The 24758-nt window shown below is 49.0% G+C and overlaps 1 protein-coding gene across 2 annotated transcripts in view; it reads right to left on the reverse strand.

Moving 5' to 3' along the window:
• VAV3 (vav guanine nucleotide exchange factor 3) overlaps positions 1-24062 on the reverse strand; it is a 170352-nt gene extending 146290 nt beyond the window's left edge. The window contains exon 1 of one of the 2 annotated variants that reach the window (XM_079761402.1): positions 23571-24062. In XM_079761402.1, the coding sequence (XP_079617528.1) occupies positions 23571-23774 (204 nt within the window). In that variant the 5' untranslated portion in view covers positions 23775-24062. The remainder of the gene's footprint in view (positions 1-23570) is intronic. The other variant, XM_079761401.1, reaches the window with a different exon arrangement.
• Between the last annotated feature and the right edge of the window lie 696 nt (positions 24063-24758).

A 24758-nucleotide genomic window follows, 5' to 3' on the forward strand; every position in this document is an offset into this window, starting at 1 on the left:
AGGAGGCCAGGAGACGCGGGGGACCCACCCCGGTGAGCTGAGCGACCAGGGAGAAAGGAGAACAGCCCGCGGACCAGGTTGCCCTGAAGCCAAGGAAAGAGCGTGTTGCTAGGAAGGGAGAGGTGATGAATGGGTCAGCAGCCGCTGACGGTCAAATAAGATTTGGGCCCAGCGCTGTGCACGGAGCCGGGCAGTGTGAAGGCCCCGGGTCCACCGAGACAAAAGCAGGTGCCACGTGGGGGTGGGGAGGAGCGGCGGATGGCAGCAGGTCCAGGAGACAATGGGAAGAGAAAAGGTGAAGATAAAATACAGACTCTTGAATTTTGCTGCCAAAGGAAACAGGGGATTGAGGAGGAGGTAGTCAGAGAGAGAGAGAGAGAGGATGAGAAAGACTTCAAAAACAACCGAGCTGCTCCAACATGTCCCTATTTTGATGGGAATCACGTAGAGAGGGGAAAGTTAGTCATGCAAGAGAGAGGGATAGTCACCCCAATGGAGTCCTTGAATTGTCAAGTGGAAAAGCTGACCCTGGCCAAGAGCCCACTCAGCTCAACACCCCTGGGCTCTGAGGGCAGGCAGGAGCCACGGACAGCTGCGAACACCAACAGAACTCCCTGCACGGCATTGTCCCAAACACCTGACCCACCTCAGCCTGGTGCACCCCCCTCAGCGTGAATGCATCCTGTTTGGAAATATCACCTGCCACGGGGCACGTGACATAAAATTATTCACCTCCAGAACGTGAGAGAGGCCCCTGAGCTAACGACTGCATCCGCGGCTTCTTTTCTTTAAGCGCCGATGTTTTATTTGGTTGTTTTGTGTCTCATCTTGGTTTGTTCTTGAATTCTCAAGAGGCACATTTTACTTCCTCTCCACTTGAAACATTCAGATCTTTCCATGGGCTTAACTCAGACCCAGATGTGTCCCCTTCAACAGGAATCCCTCTCAGATGCTGAGAGGCTGCAGGGGGTTAGAGCCACTGAGAGGCTGCAGGGGGTTAGAGCCACTGAGAGGCTGCAGGGGGTTAGAGCCACTGAGAGGCTGCAGGGGGTTAGAGCCACTGAGAGGCTGCCGGGGGCTGGAGCCACAGGGGACGCATCAGCCACGGAGAGGCTGCAGGGGGCTAGGGCCACTGAGAGGCTGCAGGGGGCTAGGGCCACGGAGAGGCCGCAGGGGGCTAGGGCCACGGAGAGGCTGCAGGGGGCTAGGGCCACAGGGGACGCATCAGCCTTTGAAGCCCCGCAGGCAGCAGCCATGGCAGATGCAGGGACGGCTTTCATCTGAAACATCCAGGGGGGACCTTGAGGACACGGCGTGGCTCTGCATGGAGCCCTTCCGCACAGGAGCACTTCTCACAGATTAAAAGCCTTGCATTCAGCCAAGACGGACAATAATGACTCTCTTGCGGCTTCTGCAACTGCTCTTTTGACATAATTAAGTGCCCGACTCATCGCTCACCCAGGAGCAAAACGTAATTGCCCCTGCCCCTCCCGGAGTCCTCGCCCAAGTCAGACGTCCCCGTGTGGGAAAGACTACCGTGACTTCCACCCAGTGCTCCGGCCCTTAGTTCAGAAAGCAGGTCTTACCGCTGAAAGCAAAACACATACAGTTCACTGAAATGCAGCCATTGTGGCAGGCATAGGAGCGAGGACTCTAAAACAGGCCTTCCCTTCCGTCCAGAACCAGTCCTCACCTGACTCGCCCCGTAACTAGTTCGATGCTACTGCATCCCACAAACATTTGCTGGGTTTGGAAAAGGTCACTGGTACACTCTTGCTTTTCCAGGCATTCCTCAAATGTGATCACCCTGAACCAATGTCCCTTTTCAGTCTTATTATTAAAATCTGTTCGTCCATCCCTTGTATTTCCTGTGAGCCAAAAGCTAAGTCTAGACACAAGTTAAACACTTTTTGGCAAAAATACTCTCCTACTGTGAACTTCCTCTTTCACTTCATCAGAGCACACGGAATGCTATGCTAGCCCGTTATTATTGATGCCAAGCTTGATCGCTTGGTTTAGATGGATACTGCCACATCTCTCTGTTGTAAAGGTCCATGTCCCCCTTTATATCCGTAAAAAGAAAAAACAAAACAAAAACACCTGGGGTGCGAATTTGGAACCATGTGGCTGTCCTATTTCCCAATTACTTTTCATCGTGGATTTACAGCATTCGTTGATAATTCTTGCCTCCATTATTCCATTTGGGGCTGCAAAATAGCGCTTTTTCTAATTCCATCATTCCTTCTCCGCCCCTCTACTCCTCCATACACTTTTTTCCTTGTGTAATAATCAATTGCCATCATTCTTTTCGATGTTCAGACTGTCCCAAATTTGACCACCGGGCGTGCCTTCAAACTACTTCCGGTGTCCTTTGGACATGACTCTCTTTCCTGCAACCAAGCTGTCCCAGGCCCACCTCCCCGTTCCTCTGCTCTGGTTCTGGAATCAGCCATTTCTCCAAGCAGGTCTGTCTCCATTTGCCTGCAAATGGTACTTAGAAACCCAAGTCTGAGCACCAGGCTGCTCCCAGATTACAGGGGCCAGTGACATGGGCCGATTCTATCAGAGGAACCAGCCGCTCCGCCCTTGGCTTCGGCATCTACCACTTGCAACAGAAAGGCTGATGTGGATAAGGTCGGCCTCACTGCTCTCTAATGTCCTCAGGGAACACAGGTCCCGACATCACGGCAGGGACTTGCTGGCCTCTGTGGACTGACCGACTTGTCACTTCCACACACTATTTATGTTGTTGTGTGACTCAGCTCCCAGGAAAATAGTCCACACGTCCTTGACTCGCTCCGGCATGCTGTCCGAGTATCCCTGGCCCTGTATGCTTTAGGTAAACACGGTTTATGTAAAGCATCAGCTTCACACCGGAGCCTCGGTAATAACTGCGTCACCCACTTGCACACAAAACCCAACAACTGGCTATAAAATGCAGGATGCTGGGCTCAGTAAAGATGATGGTGTAAATAGAAGTCAGACCAGCAGGGGAAATGCAGCTATAAACACGGGTGCTGTGACAAGGCACCCAGCCGTGGCATCTGACAACTGACCTGTGTCACTCACTACCCAGACCAGGAGGCAAGTCACTCCAGTCTCTCTCCCATGATCTACGAGATGTGAGATTACGGTGTGGTTCCCAAATTACGCACCAACGTGCCCTGGAGCACCAGAGCAAACACCCAGGGACACTGTAAGATATTGCAGATTTTCAAGAAAATCACAGAAATACTCCACACCCGTCAGACGTGACACAAACCACTGGTTCAGATCAGTGCCAAGTTCCAACAGTAGATCGCACGGTGTTCCTTCCACGACCTGTCTCTGTGAAGCTGGTGTACAACAGCTGCTGTGATTAGAAGGCAGTCCCGCAGTCCATCAATGCAGAACCAGAAGTGGGGGTTCCGGTGTGTGAGTGATGAGGGAAGTTGTGCCATGCCCAACAGGTAAATAGCTATGGGTATTTAAGAAGGAAATTAAAAGTAAAACCTTTTTCCTTTCAACTTATCTGTATTCTTTAAAAAACATATATATGTATATATACATATTTTTTTTATTTTTATTTTAGAGAGGAAGGGAGAGGGAGGGAGAGATAGAAACATCAATGATGGGAGAATCATTAATTGGCTGCCTCCTGCACGCCCCCTACTGGGGATCGAGCCCACAACCCAGGCATGTGCCCTTGACCGAAATCAAACCAGGGGTTCTTCAGTCCGAAGGCCAACAATCTATCCACTGAGCCAAACTGGCTAGGGCTGTATTTTTTTTTTTTCCCAAACAACCATGAAATTGTCTAGAACTAACAACTTGAAAACAAAAATACTAGGGTTTTTAGATTCATAGGTACAGAGAACCTTTTGATGGTTGCCAGAGGGGAGGGTGGTTGGGGAGATGAATGGGTGAAAAAGATGAAGGAATTAAGAAATACAATTTGATAGTTACAGAATAGTCCCCAGGATGTAAAGTCCAGCACAGGGAATATGGCCAATAATATTGTAATAACTATGAATGTTATCAGGTGGGTACTAGATTTATCGGGGTGATCGCTTCATAAGTTATGTAAATGTTTAATCACGGGGTTGTGTGCCTGAAATAACCTAATATTGTGCATCAACTGTAATTTTAAAATTAAATGTTGGGTGACTTGTTTTGCTGTTATTGGGCCCAGTGGTGAAATGGGGAGGAAATCACAGTCGCTAAATTTAAGCAGAGATTTGAATACCTCTGTTGTCCATGATTCCAACCTCAAGGCCAAGGCCAGCAGGCTGAACAGAGTGTGGTCTCCCAAGGTGTGACCTAGTTTCCGAGCTAAGTTGCTCATGTGAGCAATAAAAAAGCTACCTGTGACTGGATGCTCACGACTATTTGACATTATCAGGGTAACAGATGGTCCCAGAACTGTTACCACGTACTTGCCACCCTTACGTTGACTTTGCTCATCATCCATTCTATACCACTTGTCTAAAGAGGATTGCATCATGTTTGCTTCACATTCAGGAAGAATAAATTACATCGATTTGGGGATGGGAATGAGACCCCTGGAACGCAGTGCCCTGTGTATGGCACAACCTGACATGCCAGCCTTACCTAGAACCCTCCTCCTCGCCACGTGTCTCAGCTCCGCCCTCACGTCATACACCACTTTCTCAATGAAGCGTTCCTACCCCAAATCAGGGCCCTCGTCCTATTCTCTAGCCTCCAAGCTGCATACAGGTAACCACTGGCATATGCTACCGTATACTTATATGTTCTTTCTAGATAAAGCCTTGGGCATACCTCTAACTGGACTGAAATAGCTCTCCAACAACAATGCTCCCAGGCTCTACCCAAGTGCCTTTCATACAGGAGGCCCAAAACTGCTCACCGAGATGCTACTAACGGCCTCTGACATTTCAAAGTAAAATTCCAGAATACGTTTTATACATGAAACTGCATACTTTGCACTCAGATTGCAATCCACTGAGCCAATATACTCACCACGATGATATGGAAACTACTTTCAAAGGCATATTTATAAAGCACATTGGTTTCTCAGTTAAATCAAAGTTATTGATTTTAAGAAATAACTTACTCATATTTCATTTCAGATACTAAAGTTTTGCTGCTGGTTTTTAATACTGCTTTCTAAGATAGAAAATCTATAATCTTCTTAATAAAATGAAGCCACTTCTTTAAAAAAGAAAAAAAAAATGAAGTATTGCCTTTTTTTTTTTTTTTGCTTTTTTGTTTGTTTGCTTGCTTGCTTGCTTTTTTGCCTTCTAGTAAGGAAGGTTAAAGAATCCAAACCTAACAAATATATTCAGTCAAGCATGGCCACCCAAGTAAGCACTAGACAGAAACTCGTGTTGTAGAAGCTGCTTCATATGACAAGTCAAGAGCTTCCTGAAGACAAAAGTGCCACTGGGATGCTGAGATCACCCAAGGATCGCTCCTATGTCATAAAAGGAAAATTACCAGATGAGAAGTTTCTCATCATATCTAGCCCCCGTGGCTCATTTTGCTGGGCGTCATCCCATGCACCAAAAAGTTGCCGGTTCGGGTACATGCCCAAGTTTACAGCTCAATCCCTGGCAGGGGGTATGTGCGAGGCAGCCGATCGATGTTTCCTTCTCACATCAATGTTTCTCTCTCGCTCTCCCTCTCCTTCCCTCTCTGTTTAAAAAAAAAAAATCAATAAAAAAAATTTTTTAAGTTGCTCATCGTATTCTGATTCCTGAAGTCTCAGCACCTCTGATGAAGTGCCCGTTCCCAGGAGAAGCACTGACGATGCCCAGAAAGGCCGGGAAGGGACCTTGCAGCCACTTTCTAATACCCTTTAAGAATGGATATGATCACAGCCCATCGCAGCCACTTCCAGAAACGCAGAGGCTTGTTATGGTGGCCACAGGCCACGACGGAGCGAGAGCTTCTCACCACAGGCTGCTTCCTGAGGCCTCGCTTCTTGCTGCTGGAAATGGCCAGCGGCACAGAGCACAGGGCACAGGGCAGAGGGCACATGTCAGTCACATGTCCAAGGGAGCTCTACCACTGGGAAGGTCTTGTCAACAGGAGGGAGGGAGGGAGGGAGGGAGGAAGGGAGGGAGGGAGGGAGGGAGGGAGGGAGGGAGGGAGGGAGGAAGGAAGGAAGGAAGGAAGGAAGGAAGGAAGGAAGGAAGGAAGGAAGGAAGGAAGGGAGGGGGAGAAGGGAAAGGAAGGGAAGAAGACAGACAGACAGACATAGACAGAAAGACCCAAATACATGGCATGTTGTCTACAGTCCCAGGAACTGCTTACAAGTACTTCTCACTACATTCCTAAGGCGAGTCTCAGTGATTATTATAGAAATTATTATAATTAAATTTAAAATTGCTATTTCAATGAAAACCATCCTAGATATCCCCTTAACTATATACATAAGAAACACCTTTTGGGTTTCTTATTTGTACAAAACCTAGTATCTAGCAAAGGCTGCATGACAAGCCAGAGGCCTCACCCCGTCTAAATAAACCTAAAAAAAAAAAAGAAAGTAAGTCCTAAAAACCGAAAGGAAACTATCAACATTGCCTTCTACCTCTGGGCCGGCCTATCAACCTATTCAAACCTCACGGGGCTGCTTCTATGGTTCGTGCTACTTAAACAAAAAACTGCCTGAAACATCGGCGGTCCCTCCTAACGCAATCAACTGTAGCAACTTCCTCAGGTAACGCCTAGCTCAATTCTTCTGCAGTTAAAAAGTCATTTCTTATTCCATCACTGTGACAGAGAGACACTGTTCATTGTCCATAGGTATTAATTATGCGTCAACCTTCTTGAAGGGTGCTATGTGATTTTTTTTCTTCCCTTCCACAGCTTAAACAATACTTTCGTCTCTTCCCAGCACTCAAATGAGCAAATAACAGGCCGTGTGGGTCTCCACACCCTCTCATCACGCACAGGGCTCAGGGCCGCTTCCTCTAGCCGAAGCCGGGAGGGAACAACATCAATGTAGTTCTCAGGAAATGCACGGTGAGAAAATCCTGGTTTCATGCTCTCTAATTACCATTCCTCAGGCACTTGCGTGAGTTCAGACTTCAAGTGCAATTCATAAAGCAGAAAGCTGTCATTATCGCCCAACCAAGTGGAGAATCCACTCCAGGAGTCTCGGTCCGTCCCCATCTCTTTGGGGCAGGAGGAGAGGACCACCTCCCCGGTCTAGCACCAGGCAGAACACTGCACACCACCACCCTCAGGGAATGCAGCGAGTGCCGGCACACACCAGAACCAGAAGTCTACAACTACTTAGTTCGCATTTGTGGAGTGAGGGCGTACCACGTGCTTTAGTCGGGTTCCCTAAGTAGATAGTCAGGGTGGAGAAAGATAACATCTTCCTCATTTCGCAGATAAGGGAACCTAAGCCTCTGGCCTGAGGTCACGTCGCTTTAAGTAAGCTGCTGAGATACGAGACTGCAATCTGATTTCATTAGCAGTTTTATTTTTGCTGTTGCTTTAAACACAGTACGAAGACTATAACATTACAGACATAATCTTCCATCTCACAGCGCTCTTCCATTTAATTTTGCTCTTCGCCACCACACCACGCTCCTTATCTCTCGAAAATGATATCGAACATGAAGGAAGCATTAGTGGATGTTCATGTATGTATAAATGCATGGTTTGGGGTTGAACTCCAAAATGAAAAGGGCTCGTGCCTAGCCCCCCTGGATCCCCCTGTCTCCATGACAACTTCCTGGCCGAGTCCTCACTATCATGCCTCTCTTTCAACTTTTCCCAGGGGCTGGGAGCCTGGGAACTACATTTCCCAGATTCCGTGCCGGCGGGATTTCGGTGTGGGCTGCGTGGACCAGACGGCTAGAAAGGAGGAGCAGCGTTCTCCCCCAACAGTGGCAGACAGAAGTGGGGACGAATGTCAGGCTGTGTGCGCAGCTGCGGGTGACAGACAGGCTTGGCAATCATCCACTTTGGGGCTGCAGGTCGCTGAGCTCCTAGGTGGTGGCTTCCTGTGATTCCGGCTCTTCCTGGTCTCCCAACAGTCATGTATCAGGTATTTCCAATACCCACCCACTCCCTGTGTCATTCCCCACTTACCCCTCTTCCTGCTGAAACACTGACAGTGCTTTCTGCTTTCCTGTTTTACCCAGAAAGGAAACAAGGGTGATGTGGAGCAGGCGAGATTGTAAGCGACCTTTCTCTTCTTGTTTGCATTGGATGGCTTTTGAAAATAAGCATCCTGGTGCCAGGTGGGTACTTGAAATTTCAGGGGTGAACCACTTTGTAAAGTATATGATTGTCTAATCACGATGCTGTATGCCTGAAACTAATACAAACTAATATGAAATGTAAACTGTCATTGGAAAATTTTTTTGAATAAAATAAACATCCTGCATTTGTAATAGGGTTCAACTGGGAGGAGTTTTGGGTATCCTGGACCCGCTTCTCCTGAAAATATGTTCATGTCAAACTCTGGGTACAAATGTCCTCAGAATCGATTCACATGCATTAGCTCACTCCCAAGTTCAGAGGTTAGAGGGAGAAAAAAGTGAAGGCTCCTCTGCCCATTTCCTGCCATTGTATTTGCAAATGCTTTAAATTTTAATTGAAACATAAAATTTGAATCTTGTTGCTTGAAAAAATGTGGAAAAAATAAAGCACTCTGTCTGCAGATAAAGCAATGTTCCCACAGTCCTAAGTAAGAGGGCACGTGTTCCATTTCCTTCTTTGGCCTTAGTGGAGCTGGGCTTGCAAGAGCGATCCGATTAAAATCTGAGAGCGCGACCACAGGTCTCAGGGCAGCCGTGTTTGGACAGAGAGTACAAAATGGCTTTTGACATTATCCTTACGACCATACTCAGAAGGCTCTATTTCTTCATTCCAATCCAAGAAAAACTTGGATTTACTCAAAAAAATTTTCAAAGGGCCTTATATGCTTATCTTGGAACTGTAAGAACTCTATGGTGTACTTCATTTTAAAAATATGAATATCCTTTAAAACTTGTAAGAGCAAACTCTCTGAAGTTATCTTCTGAAATGGCCAGATATAAGTATTGCACAACTCCAGACTTTCTCAGATGTCATCTCTAGAACAAAAAATAGATACACCTCTACTTAGCTCAGAATCCTAAGTTCTTTAGCTGCTAAGAAATAATCATGGAAAACATGAATCTGCACCAAAACCCTCAGAACAGAGTGGAATAGTTTGCCATTCTTTACCCCCATATAATAAACACCTGGAAGTTAACCAACAAATCCAGAGGGAAAGGTGTAAAAGGATAGTAGGTTAGAAGGAATAACATTTACGACAAGGAGAAGAAAGAAAACATAACCTACTGATGTCACGGTCTAGAGCAGTGTTCTCAACCTTCCTAATGCCGCAACCCTTTAATACAGCTCCTCATGCTGTGGTGACCCCCAACCATAAAATTATGTTCGTGGCTGCTTCATAACTGTAATTTTGCTACTGTTATGAATCGTAATGTAAATATCTGTGTTTTCTGATGGTCTTAGGCGACCCTGCTAGCGGTTCTCAACCTGTGGGTCGCGACATTAATCTGATGTGATCTCGCATTACAAAAAGACGATTCGTTAACAGTAGCAAAATTACAGTTATGAAGTAGCCACGAAAATAATTTTATGGTTGGGGGTCACCACAACATGAGGAACGGTATTAAAGGGTCGTGGCATTAGAAAGGTTGAGAACCACTGCCAGATTTTTAAAAAAAATAGGACAATCTAGAGAAACAGCAGATACTGCACAAATCACTCTCCTCCTTTTCTTTAGCTTTACTCTGCATTTTGGGCTTTTGATTCTTTCATTCATTTGCTGAAGTGACTGGGAGGAAACCGAAGCTGGTCACGTGAGTCATGAATGAGTCACAGCCCACCTCCTGGAGGAGCCACAAGCCTGGCTGTGGCTTTCTGCACGGAGCCTGAATTTCAAGTTGAAGAAGAATGCTGGGCGTGAGAGGGCCCAGGGCTGCTGAGGATGCCAAAGCAATGGGTGGGAGAGTAGGGACGCCTTGGGAGCAAGCTTCCCTGCGCTGCCTTGCCAGGATGGAATCTGGGCTGGCACCTCCCCTCTAACCACCCAGAATAGACACACCTCCTCCCAGTGCGTTCCCTCCCCAACTATCTTGCGACTTTGTACACAGTCATTCATTAAAAGGCAGGGATGCCAAGAGGGCATCCCTCTCGCTGCCTTCTGAACGCTGCCCGTCACGCAAACCGGGAGGGCCATGGGGACAGCTCTGATGGTCACACCTCACAAGCAGGCGGGCAAAGGCTGCCAGGCGAGGGTGACACAGAGTCTGTACACACCATTCTCCTTCCCCCTCCCCAGAGAGCTCCATCACTCACACTACAATTCTATTTCAATAAATAGTGGGCATGTGACCACACAATCACAGTGTCTGGAGATTTGAAAAACAGATACCACAAAATATATGTGATTATTTACCAAAAATAAAAAATAAAAAAAACACCACCACCACCCTGGAGGTGTTCCTCCTTTGGGAGGCCTGGATGAAACCAGCGTGTGACTAAATGGGTCCCTCCATGCCGACTGGGGAGCGCTCCGGCCTTTGCACAAGGAATGTGGGGAGTGACTACACAGCTATATGTCACTTCCTTCCTGCTGGACTTCAATGGCTTCTCGGGGACAAGGACCACGTATGTCATGCTTAGACTGACACGGATGGTGTCCTCCACCATTTACACAGAAAGCACTCATGAAATGTATGTTGAATGCCGAGTGAGTAGGGAACGCCTACAACTGTTTACCTCCCGACCACCATGTCCACACAAAAGCCTAAGACAGTATATAATGGCCCTGACCGGTTTGGCTCAGTGGACAGAGCGTCAGCCTGCAGACTGAAAGGTCCCAGATTCGATTCCGGTCAAGGGCATGTACCTTGGTTGCGGGCACATCCCCAGTAGGGGGTGTGCAGGAGGCAGCTGATCGATGTTTCTCATTGATGTTTCTAACTCTATCCCTTTCCCTTCCTCTCTGTAAAAAAATCAATAAAATATTTTTTTTTTAAAGAAAGAAAGTATATAATGATCCACTGGCCAAAAAGCTCTGGACACTCATCCTAAGGTTTTCAGAGGAAGATCCAACATCCTCATAAAATTCAAAAAGACTCAGGATGAGGCTTTCATACAACGTAGGCATCATTGTAACACCTACTCAGGTATAGGTAGGCCTCAACTGAACAGCATTTTTCAAATGTAGTCCATGGTGACTTGGGGGTGGCGTCCAAAATCCTGAACAAGACCCTTTGTGATCTGACAATACAATATATACATGATGTATTATAGAACTGACCCCTGAAACCTGTATCATCTTATTAACCAATAAACTCAGGGCTTTCCCTCTCAAATGCTAGAACTGCTACCTCCCAGGGCCACAGCCCGGGGGGACGGGAGAAGGCTTCTCCGTGCTGGAAGAAGGTGTCCCCACAGGGCACACATAAGCCCTGGCTGGGTTCCACCATGGAAAAACAAGTCAGTTGCGTTTCAACCTATACGAGCAAAAACCTTTCGGCACGGCACAAAACGCAAACCCACACTCGGCCCTGAGCTACGCAAAACCAATTTCCAGCTCTTCCTGCTTCAGGCTGAATCTCCAAGGAGCAGTCTTTCTGGATCCTGAGGAAGCCTTTCAGACCGTCACACTCCTTTCCTCCGGGCCCCTGACCCGCTCTTATCAGGACCGCTGGAGGGGAGCTCCCTGCCTCTCTCTCTCTCTCTATTCTGGCCTGAGCTCATTTTCCCCTTCATTTCTCTCATCAGATGTGTCAACCTTTGCCCTAGCTTACTTCATCCTCTTCTAACCCTGCTCCTTTGCGGATGAGACCAAGAAACCAGAAGCTCTCGAGTCACCTCCGTCAGTTCCCGGCAGTGCCCGGCCCGGCCCCTCTGGCAAAGTTTCCAACCACAGTAGTTTCTCCTTAATCAGAGGGTTTGGGGCTCAGACCTTGGTAGCCATCACCTTCGTGTTTGGGTTTGCGATCATTTATTTCACTGGCTCATGGGGGCTGCCTATCCCCACCCGGGAATACAGCTTAAGGTGAGGACGGCCGCATTCCCTTTTTTAAAAAAAATATATGTATGTATTGATTTCAGAGAGGAAGGAAGCAGGGAGAGATGGAAACATCAATGATGAGAGAGAATCACTGATTGGCTGCCGCCTGCACACCCCACACTGGGGATGGAGAACTGAACCGTGATCTCCTGGTTCATAGGCTAATGCTCAACCACTGAGCCACACTGGCCGGGACAGTTGCATTCCCTTTTATTTGCTTTTTAAGAAAATCTACAACTCTTCACCTGAAGCAAACACAAAATACTACTGAATGGAAGTTGTCATTGAAGAAGGAAATAGTTTTTAAACCTACAACTCTTCGGTAGGTGGTCCCAGTTCAATGACCCAATGGGCGGAACTGATATAGTCAACAAATCCAGAGCAGACATCACTCACGTTGAGTGTGGAGGACACTCAGCCGGAGAATGAGTCGTGCCTCTGTCCCCGGGGCTGTGCGGAGCTCAGCCCAGTCCAGCGGCCCACCCACCTGCAGAGAGGGAGCTGTCTCCGTCTGCTCAGAGTGGGTCCATGGAGGTGGGTCCTGTGATGGGTGTTCTATTAAAATCTTAGATAAACTACAAAATCACAGGAGGCCAGTCCCTCCAGGGCCTTCCTTCGGCCTGGACTGAAATTAGCTGAATGTGGTGAAGCCAATTTTTCATTCCCTACCGTGGCCTCATTCTCACGATTTAAAGGAAGAACCACGCACAAGATCCTTACATCTTTGTGACTTTGCAGTCTGAAGTCCTGGCCTGCAGCTTTGGCTAAAACACAGTCGAGGCAGCAAATGCTATTCCTCCGCAAATGACTAAAGAGGGCCAACCCCTCCCTCGGCCTCACCTACAACACCTGTCCAAGCTGAACCCACAAACCCCAAATTATCAGCGCCTCTGCCCTCCCACGAAGCCCAGCCAGGACCGGCGCATCCTGCCCTTGCTCAGGCCTAGACAGCAGCACAAACGACTGTGCCTGGTTAAGCCACTGGCCTGTGGGCTAGGCCGCAGATGCTTCACAGCCCCTCAAGGTCAAAGTAATAAACACTCCCCTTTCCCACTGATGGAGAAACCCAATGAGCAATAGGTACAATACATACAGGAGTCAGATGAAAGTGGGAACTTCTTATTGATAAAAGCTAATATATATTAGCAAATGTAGCTCAGAGGATGCAGGCTGTCACTCCAGCAAAACAAGTAAGCAAACAAACCATCAGCTGTAAATCTCCTCCTTGAAGACGAACCCGCTCTGCAGGGCCTCCCTTATGAAGGAGACCAGACCACCACCCCCCGCTGGGCAAGCAGGTAGGTCTGAGAGAAGACGGGGAAGAGGCCGAGTCCCCGCCAGGACTTTCACTTAGAAGTTCTTCCACAGGCAGCAGGGAGAAGTGTGAGGAGGTCAGCCTCCACCGCACACTGCTCTGATGGCCCGAGTCCTGCGTTACGCCTCAGGACCTGGCCAGAGCTTTGGATGTGGTGTTTCAATAAATGCTGGCTGAGTGAGTGAGGGCGAGGAGGGACCCTGCTTCTGGGTGAGCACAATGCAGTTCTGCACTTGCAGAAGTGAACTGCACCAGATAAAGGAGCTGGCCCTGGTGGGAAATGCACAGGGGGTTGTTTTGTTGTTGTTGTTGTTGTTTTTGGTTTGGTTTTGTGTGTGTGTTGTTTTGTTTTGTTTTGTTTTGTTTTTTGCTTTCTCATCCCCAAGAAAGAGCTTTGGGTCTTGAAGGGAATACTGAGTCCATTAGAGTCCCTTTCAGGTGTCATGAAAACTTTGAGAGCTGGATTCTACTGCTTCCGGTTTGTGGTCTCCAGAGGCCACTGGCCCGCCTGAGCGAGCATCCACCAAGAAACCAGAAGCTCTTGAGTCACCTCTGTCAGTTCCCGGCAGGGCCCCGGCCACCTGTGCCCTCTGCAGCCAGCTCACAGCATCTGCTCATTTTCTTGTGATGTCATCGTTCAACTAGCGCAACTTTCACTTAATCGTGCACGCAGTGCCGGCAGGGGAAACGAACCTAGAATAATTCTGTTGCTTATTGACAATCCAGAGTGTAGACTCAGCGGACCTTCAAACAGAAGAAAGCATTTGTTGGCTAGAGAGTTAGTAAGCTCAGGGCACAGTCAGCCACCCAAGAAATGCGTGGCTTCAGATTCTTCCTGACGGCAGAGCACGTGGACACAGAATCTTGCACTTGCCCATCGACTATCGTGGATTCAGGAGAATATAGCAATTGGTCCTCGTGAGGGGGAAGCGGGAACTGAGGTGTCTGGAGCTCAGAATGAGCATGAAAGACTTGGGTCCTCCCAGAGACACGGGTTAAGGAGAGAATGTGACACGGCTGCTGTTAATATTAGTTTCGTCTCTGTGGATTCTAAAATGTGAAGCTGGACAGCGGTTCTGATAGTTAACTGCTTATTCAAGAGAACAGGCCATCCTCCGATGCCCCAGGCACCCACCAAAGACAAGTGATTTAGCATCTTCACTGCCAAATGCAAATGGTACGGCCATATCCCAGTACCCGGGTTATTAAGGAAATGTCATCATTGCTCAGAATGACTGTCTGGTTGGGGATGTCGCTGAGGTGTGAAGGTCTTTGCACATTCTTCATCTCACACACACTCTCCCCACCCCGTGTTCTTCCTCAAACCTTCTTCCTCTCCAGTAACCACTCCTGCCTCTGCCCCCTTCCTGGTCTCATCGGGCTCACTCAGCTGCCTGCACTTTCGCACCAGCCTTGTAAGCATCCACTGACTGACTTTCTTTCTGTGTTCTTGCAAAAGTCGGACTCCGAGGTCAAGTCTGGTTCCTGACCCCCCCAAAAGCAGAAACTTCACAGGATTTATCTTTATGCCTCCAGTGCCCTGCACAGAGGAGGCACTAGATAAATGTCTATGGGGAGGACAGAAATACCTTCAGCCACAGTGTGCACGCACGCACACACACACACACACAGCCATTTTGTGACATCAGTGTCACACCTTCCATCTAGGAAATGAACAATGCATCCAAAGCAGCATCTCCCACCTATCAAACACCCACCAAGCTCATTCACTCCAACTCAAATCTCCCTGCCCAGCTCCAAGGACATGTCGGAGGTAAAACCCATGCCGTGTGGACTAAGGCAACACGGGATCCACCCTTGAATCCTCAGCATCCATTATGACACCTAATACTTAGTAGACAAATGGATGATTTAACTAATCAATCACATCATATGCACCGACTCCCATGAAGACAGAACCACACGGAAAGCACAGCGGCTATGAGATTACTAAAAAGCAAATCGTCCACCAACTAGATAATCAGACCAGATAGTAAGTGAAATCGGGTTTTGTTATTTCAGATGTTTCTATTTTAAACACAGCAAATTTCAGTGCAAAATAATGCAGGGTCATTGTACGTTCGAAGTCTGTGAGCAGGTCTTGCTTTTTCCAAGCCTCTTCCCAGCCATTTGCTCATGCCATTCACCATCCATCTATCCACTGAGCTTGGTGGCAGGAACGAGGAACCTCAGAGGATTTGGAATTAGGACAACTGGACTCAAGTCCTGTCCTCACCACGTCCTGTCTGTGTGACCTTGAGAATCGTCCTTCGGCCAGTGCGCATCTCAATTTCCTCCTCTGTACAGGGGCGATAAGATCTTGTTTTTCCTGCCTCTTATATGTGTGAGGATCCAGGAAGTGGGGGAGGAGGAAGAAAATAAAATCCTGTGTCATTTCTACTACGCCCCAGGCATTTTACAAATACTGTCTCATTCTCCCCACGATGCTGCAAAGGTTTGACTATTTCTTGCCTATTATGTGAGGATACTGAGACTCCACAAGTAAAATGGGTCCCAACACGTCTGCCTTGTCCCAAAGCTCTCTGCATGGAACCACAGGCCTCCCGGGTGAGAACTAAACACGTGTAAAAAAAATTAGCTGCTCTTTAGCACGTGGCTGTATATGTAAGTATGGAAGGCAGAGACAAAGAGAAGCAGTATCAGCTGAGTCTCTCAGAGCTGGGACCAGAGCATAGGTGCCTTGTGGTTAAATCTGTCCCACGCTGCCCCACGCTGCCCCACGCTGCGGGGAAGGCTCCTGCCATTCACGGCACAGGGGCGGGATGCGTGTCTGTTAGAGCAGCTGTTTCAGATCTATTTTAAGGCAAGCACTTTGAAAATCATGGGAGGTGGGTATCGAATGTTTCATTAAATATTCCATATTAATTGACCCGTTAGAGAACTCCCATGTGAGCGACATGTGCTGCCGACTTCCTGTTAAGCAAGCAGCTTGAAAGCTGACTACACTTCTTGCAACACAGATTTTGAAAGCACAGTCTTATAGCAGCACACGGTACAATTCTAAATAACTTTCCAGAAAAGTCCAAAGTAGCTACTCTCTTGCCGCTCAATGTTCTTTCACTAAATACTCAAGACTGTGGAGAGGCCGGAGGTAAACTTGTGACGGGTCTTAACACCATGCAGGGTTTGTGCTGACGGGGGAGAAAGGGATATAATAATACAGCAGGTCCTCAAAAAACTCGGCTCATTTCTATCAGTTAGCCTACGGTAAAACTGGTTTCCTTATATGTCATTTCACTTAAGGTCACAGAACCGATCAACAGCATTAAGTGAGGACCTATGGTATCCTAAACAGCCAGCTAATAATACCTACGACCCAACAATCCCTCTTCTGGGTACTTACTTGAAAAATTTGAAGACATTATTCATAAAGACATGTACCTCTATGTTCATCGTAGCATTATTCCCAGTGGTCAAGCCATGGAAACACCGAAGTGACAGAGGACTGGATAAAGAAGAGCGGTGCATATATACTGTGGAATACTACTCAGGCCTAAGAAAAGATGACATACTGCCATTTGCGACAACATGGATGGATCTGTAGAGCATCATGCTACATGAAATAAGTCAGATAAAAAAAAAGACAAGCACCATATGATGTCACTCATATGTGGGATATAAAACTGAAAGCAACAAATGAACCAACAAAAACAAAGAAAAAACATAGACAGGAAGAACAGTATGGTGATTACCAGAGGGAAATGGGTCGGGGGAGGGAGGAGTAGAAGAGGGTAAAGAGGGTCAAGTATGTGATGACGGAAGGAGACTAGTCCGTGGGTGGTGAGAACACAATGCAATATACAGATGAATATACAGAATTGTACACTTGGAACGTATATAGTCTTATGAACCAATGGCGCCCCAATAAATTTGATAAAATGTTTAAAATATGTAAATAAACAATAGCTAGTAATAAGTGTCTGTGAATTTACAAGAATGGTTGTAATACAGAAAAGAAAAATGACCACTGTCTGAAGGATATCATTTAAAACACCAGTGTGTCCCTGCTGCCCAGGAAAATGCAGGCACTGCCCACCCAGCTCAAGAGAGCACTCACCATGTGCTCAAGGGCCGCTGTCATGGTGCTATTTACAACAACCACGCACCGGAAGCAACCACGAGCCCATCAATGACGAGTGGATAAAAAAGCTGGGGTGTATATACCCAATGCAATATTAGTCAGCCATAAAAAAAAATAATGAAAACTTACCGTTTGCAATAACAGGAATGGACCTGAAGGGTATTATGCTAAGGGAAATAAGTCAGACAGAGAAAGACAAATACCATATGATTTCACTCATCTGTGGAATCTAAAGAGCAAAATAAGCGAACAAACAAAATAGAAACAGACTCATGGCCCTGGCTGGGGTGGCTAGTGGTTAGATTGATTCCCGGTCAAGGGCACGAACCTGGTTTGCAGGTTCAGGGTGCAGGCGGGAGGCAACCAGTGGATGTGTCTCTCGCACATCATTGTTTCTCTCTCTCTCCTTGTCCCTCCCTCCCTTCCACTCTCTCTGAAAAGCAATGGCGAGGATTAACAAACAAACAAACAAAAACAGACTCACAGATCCAGAGATCAGACTGATGGTTGCCAGAGGGAATGGGGGATGAAGAACTAGGTGTAAAAAGTGAAGGGCTGGAGAAGTACAGAGTGGTAGCTACAAAACAGTCGGTATAAAGTACAGCACAGGGAACATAGCCAATAATATTGTAATAACTATGTTTGGTGCCAGGTGGGGCTGGAATTATCAGGGGGATTATTTTATAAAGTATATAATTGTCTAACCACAATGCTGTTCACTTGAAACTAATACAAAATAATACTGAATGTAAACTGTAATTGAAAAATAAAATTTTAAATGAAGAAAAGAGAGAGGCCAGCTGTCGGGGACATAGTATTAAAAGGCCAAAGAGGACCAGTTACCCTCATTTTGTCCTTCCCTCTCCTTAACTCTCCTGAGTTTTTCTATCTGGTTTTACTTCCGGTAACCATCACATGCATGTCAAAGGTCTACCTCCCACTTTACATGGAAGAGTATGATGTGTATAAAATCACCCCGTTGGTACATTCAATACCCTGAAGCAAAATTATGACCCAATATCCAACTAGCATGGAGGTGCTGTTTTCCACAGCCACAACACCAACCAGAACATTCTCCGAGGGAGCACGGCAAGAGAGCCACGCGGTGAAAAAAGAGAATGTCATTGCGGTTCACATTCAGAGGTGCCAGTGCCTTGCTGATGGGAACACACTCCACTTCGAATGTTGTGATTCTAATCTGGGCTCCACCGAGAACTGCGTGTGCGTACAAGTTACCACCTCCGCTTAGCCCGGGAGAGTATCTAACGCGTGGGGATCGATAACAAAGCCTGTCTCACGGTGTGTGACGATCAGCTCAGGCACGGTGGGTGTGAACGCACAACCTCGTTTGTTTCTGCAGCAGCTGTAGTCATAATTATATACAAATAGTTAACCTGTACTGCAAATTTACACGTGTGGGCCACAGGCTGATTCATTCCCTGTCCTCACAAGCACTCTGGGAGGTAGGTTCTTTTATTGTGCCTATTTCTGAGACAGGTTCGGTCACTCACCTGGCGGTAAGCAGTGTAGTAATGCCACTTAGTGAACAGGTGGTTTTTGTTTTAATGACCTTGTACATTTGAAAAGGCAGTATACAGTCTCCATTTGCAATCCACTATCAATGAATTTGTACATGCCTACTTATGCATGGGTACTATGGATGAGTGCCTGTGTCAGTGTCTACAGATGCATAAAAACAAGGATGCCTAGGGCAGCCTCAGGCCGGTCACAGCCTGGAAGGGAGACAGATGAGGAAAATATTGCCAAACAGGGCGGGAAATGCTGGCTCCACCCATGAGCCCCAGACAAAGCAGCACGAGACCAGCCACGCCTCGGGGAGAAGTCGGGAAGCCCTCACTGCAAGGGGTGACCCTTGAATAGAATCTTCAACCTGAAGAATGAGAAGGGGCGTCTCAAGCAGAGAAATGGGCATGTGCAAAGGTTCAGAGCCTTTTAGCAGCACAGAGCCACCAAAAGGTCAGGGCACAGAGTGGAGCAGAGCTTTGAGGACAAACCGGCCCAGACCAGGGGCCCTTGCATGCTTGCGAAGGAGTCTGGACTCCACCCCGTGATCCACAGGCATCCATTAAACAGTTATAAGCAGGCTGACGCTGACACCTGCCCTGGGAGTTCTGGGAAACCCTAGGAGTTACTCTCCATCACACCCAATGCTCAGCAAGTCTGTGGCTCTACCTTGGAAACATTTCCTGAATCAAACGAGGGGACTATGACATAACTGCATGCACATGGGCAGATCCAGGGGCGAGCTGAGGATGCAGGAAGCACGGGAGGGAGGGAGGAGCTCCGATCACTCACCCACAGAACAGGAGAGAAAGCACTGTCTGTGGGCGCAGGCACAGGAAGGTGGGAGCCCTCCTCTGTCCGCTTTCTCAGTAGGTTCGGAAGCAAGGTCGCCAGAAGAGCAGAAATACGGCTCTCTTTAACTTTTCCTAAGCAGTAGCAGCATCGAAACCCACCTCCAGCTTGGAAGGGAACCTTGGGGACAATAGTAGCATATTCTGTTAGAAATGCTGCATCACCAACCCTTGGTCCTCAGAATAAAAGATTACATGAAAAAAAAAGCATAATCAATGCAAATCGATGACTGAGAGGAAATGGTCTTAAGAACAGCATGTGAGGGAAGGGAAGTTTTAGGAACACAGTAGGTTTATTTCCCCTATGTTTTCTTATATGTATACATATGTATTTTTCCCACACATACATGTAGACATGATAAACTCTGTCTCAACCTAAAAGAGCTCTTTTAATAGGTATAAAATATGCATTCTATGTGACAAGAAAACAATGCTTTCTCGATCCCTCTTCCCCTACTAGCCATGGCCCCATTTTTCTGCTCTATTTACAGCAAAATTACTCCCAGGGAGATGCCTATGCTTGCTGTCTCCATACTCTCCTCCCGGGCTCTCTTCTGACCATCACTCACCAATCTGTGTCTGTCAAGGTCACCAAAGAACTGTATTTTGCTTAATCCAATACTCCATCGATTCATTTTACTCCATTGGCAGCATTTGACATGTCTGATCACTCCTTCTACAAACACTTCACTCACTTGGATTCCTGGAACCACATTTTACCGGTTTCCCTCCTACCTCCTCTCTCTCCATCTCCATCTCTACTCCTTTCCAGGTTCTTGTCTCTCTAACCTTGACACGTGGGCATGTCTCACAGCTCAAGCCAAACATCAATAAACTAAAATTCCAGCCCTGGCTGGTTTGGCTCAGTGGATAGAGCATCAGCCTGCAGACTGAAGGGTCCCAGGTTCGATTCCGGTCAAGGGCACATGCCTAGGTTGCAGGCTCAGTCCCCAGTAGAGGGTGTGCAGGAGGCAACCAATCAATGATTCTCTCTCATCGTTGATGTTTCTATCTCTCTCTCCCGCTCCCTTCCTCTTTGAAATCAATAAAAAAACCTATTTTAAAAAAATAAATTAAAAATCAACTAAAATTTCATTTGTCAACATCTGCTCAAGCAGTCTCAAATACCACAAACCTAGAAAGTGAGAGCTTCCAGGTATTTCCTGGTTTAGAAGATCGTGGGCTCGCTATCCATTTCAAATTAACACCTTCAGTAGAGCCTCAATCAGGTGGACAGAATGGCTCTTCGGGCAAAAGCCACAAGTACTAGTATTGACATCTCTAAATTCAGAAGGGTAAGGGTAAGTCTGCTGGGACACATGTCAGGGTTTCTAGGTTATTCACTATTAAGTATGAATAGAGCCGATAGAGTAAGAACCTTATGACAGAAGCATCTAGAACCTTTACCAAGAAAGATATATGAGTAGCTAAAGACAGAGCTATTTGGAGACGTCATCCCTCAAAAAAATCTGTAAGCCTTGCAAGTGTTTTTAAATTTGTTATAATCGATGACAATAGCAGGGGGGGAAATATTTCTAATAATTTTGCTAATAGTGAATATCTATTAAGTTACACGGTATGTGCTGGACACCTGCAGGCGTGTTAAATATGTCAGCTTGCTGAATGAAGTCTCATTTGAGGATTTAATGACAACTTGTATAATACCAACTCGCCTGTCCAGCACTCAGCTGTTTAGAAACCGTCTCTCTCTGAAATGAGGCCAAGAACCAAGAAGAAAACTGAGCACCATATTCAGGTGCCAGCCTTCCGGGGTTCACTTTTGGGAGAAGCCCTCATCCATAAGACACCAGAGAGGAAACTGCACTGAAGTTGGAACCAGGAAGTTCAGGGTCAGACTGAAGAACCCAAAAGCACAACAGCCTAAGGAGGGCCATTGGCTGTTTAGCTCATTATAGCCTGGTGGCTTATCTGATAGCACAGTAATAATTCCTTCAGGGCTCGGATCCTGCTGTGCTCACTGTGGTACCCCCCAGCCCCCGTAGGGAACAGATTTTGTAGAGCATTATAAGGGCTCAATTTTCATTAGTGATGCTTATAATGACGGTCCTTAGTCCTCAAAAGGATTCAATTATATCTAATATGTGCTACAAAGAGAACAGCAAAAACACATTTGAAAAGATTTCCTATGATTGTTGACATTCAAACAAGGGTTAGAAAGTTAAAGAGAGATCTGCAGCTGTCCAGAAAACCTGATTACAGAGAACAACTTAGAGAACAGCCCCCGGGGGTTGCAGGACACCGGAGTTTCAGGAAATGCACTCAGCACTGCTCTTCCTGCTGGTGGGCCGAGGCATCCTGACCTGCTCTGCCTCCGAGGCTGGGGCCGGGGAGAGTGGGCATCGGTGGCTCCCAGTGTAATGGAGACGTCTGCTGACCCCTGGATAGAACAGCCAGAACTGGGGCAGCTCAAAAGGGGCCCAGGCGTCAGCAGTCACCACCCAGGACTAGGGAGAGTCGGAAACAACTGACCTCGCTTCTAAGAGCACATGGCTCTCAGTGCTTCCAGCCTGTCCTTACTTGGGGAGTGCTAGCCAGCAGGCTGAAGGCAGACAGGCAAGGGAGCCGGATTCGAGGTGCCGGGGGCCTGATAAGACACTGCCACCCGGAAGAAGGGATGACTACATAATTAGTAAAGTATATAAAGTCAGTGTGTGGTGAAAGGCACTGCTCTGGTTGCTAGGCAGCCAAGGTTCCCTATCATTCAGGATGTGTCATGGAGGGCCTCTTTCCCCTGCCTTTTAAGTTGAAAGTGGGGTTTTTGCACTGTGAAAGAGAAAATGGGTGTGCTGAGTCGGGTTCACCAACTTTCTGTGCAAACACTTTCTGCCAGGACCCAGAAGCACTGTTCCACTGCGTTGACTCTAGGGTGCACCCCCACCCCCACCCCGCAGAGGCGCCTGCAGCCGCGGGAGCCCAGCCTGCACCGCAGCAGCAGAGCGGGCGGCCCTGAGCGCCCTGAGCGAGGGAAAGCGGAATCTCGAGCGAAACTTCTCGCTTCCTGTCGCTGCCGAGAGCGGCTGGCCCGTTCCTTCCCACATGGCTCAGCCAGGACTGTAAACAGAGCCGCTCGCTCGCCAGCCGGCCCCACGCGCTCAGGGGCTCTCGGGGCGCCTCCCTGCGGCGCCCCCTTTGCCTCCCTTCGCCCAGGGTCATCCCGGTACAGATAACGGTCCCGGAACGCCCTCCACTTCCTCGAGTCCTCGTTGAAGTCATGGTTCCTCTTTCAAGAAAACATGGGGACGAGACGCAAGCCAGAGAGACTCGCACTAAAGGCAGCTCAGCCCATCGTCTCGGTGCATCCCACCCCTTCGGTACTGTCAGGGGCTGGCTCCGGATCCTTTTGTTGCACACGCACGCACACACACGCACACACACGCACACACACGCACAAAAGTAGGTGAGGGGCCCCTCCGGCAGTATCGGTTCCCGCCGCACAGAAAGCCTTGCCGAAAGCCTCCTACCACCTCCGGACGCTGGGCTTTAGCGTTCAGCCCAAGAGCCAAACCTTCCCCACCGAGGTCGGAAAAGCCGAGGTGGCCCCCAAAGCAGGAGGCTGGGAGGCAGGGCAAGCCGGGCGCACCTAGAGATCTGCATCCGCACAAAGACATTATCCGGGTGATTACTGGGAGCAGCGGGCCGGGGACCGAGGCGCCCCCCCCCCCCCCAACACACACACACACACACACCCGGCCTCCTCACCTGGGACATCTGCGGCCTCAGGTTGATCTCCTTCAGGTTGATGGAGCGCGCCCGGAGGTTGTTGAGCAGCTGGCAGAGGAGGACCCCATCGCGCAGGGTCTGCGCCAGGTCGAACACCTGAGCCGAGTCCCAGGTCACCCGGTGGTTGGCGGGCAGCACCTTGCAGTGGATGAGCCATTGCGCGCACTGCCTCCACGGCTCCATGCCCGACGGCTAGGGGACGCGGCCCGGCCGGGGCGGGCGGCGAGGATGCGGCCGCCGCTCTGGTTCCTGCGCGCCCCGCCGACGCCAGCAGGGCCGGCCCCTTCCCTGCGAGGGGGCCGGCGCCGCGGTGGCCGGGTATCGGGGCCCCGCGCGGGGCTCGGCTCCCTCCCCGCCCCGCGCCCGCCGCCGCTGCAGCGAGTCCCGCGCGCTCCCCGGCCGGTTCGGCGGCGGCGGCGGCGGCGGCGCACAGGCTTCCGACTCGCCAGCCGGCGCCCGGCCACTGAGCATGCCCAGCGCGCCGCCCGGCCCGGCGGAGTCCCCGGAGGCGCGGGTGGGAGCGCGCGCCGCCCTGGCCCGGGGTCGGCGGCCGCGCGGGGGCGGCTCGGGGCGGCCCACGCCTCCGCCCACGCCCCACGGCCCCTGGGGCGCGGAGCTGCACAGCCCCGGGCGCCAGGGGATGGTCTCCGGGGCGGCTTCCCGGTTTGGGGGACGGCGGCACGAGGGGCTTCCTACTGGGAACCCCCAAAGGCGGTTGCGGTTCTGTAAAGGGTCTGCCAAGAGCAGAGGAGGAATTGGGGCGCCCGGACCGCCCCCCACCAGAGACATGCAAACGGGGCGCAGAGCATCTGGAGGACGCAGCGCCGAAAGTTTGAGAGATGGGCACCCCTCACCCCTCCTCGTTCTGTCCCCTAAATTTCTCTCCCAGCCCCTAATCGCTCTTCCTCGGAGTTACGAGCGCGTGAGGATGTTTTTGGCACCGTAAACGTGTGTGTACGTGTGTGTCTGTGTGTGTGTGTGTGTGTGTGTGTGTGTGTGTGTACACACGCCTACAGAAACCCGCCTCCAACCCCAGGGCCTATTCGGCCGCGAGGTGATTGTCACTAGAGATGCTTTCTGTTTCCCTGCTCAGGTGCAGAGCTGCTCCCGGTCGCGGTCCTGGCCCTTGTGCTGACCGCACAGAACCTGCCCCAGAGCAATAGGCCT

Source organism: Cnephaeus nilssonii, assembly GCF_951640355.1.
Source record: "Cnephaeus nilssonii genome assembly, chromosome: 21".
NCBI classification, from domain to species: domain Eukaryota; kingdom Metazoa; phylum Chordata; class Mammalia; order Chiroptera; family Vespertilionidae; genus Cnephaeus; species Cnephaeus nilssonii.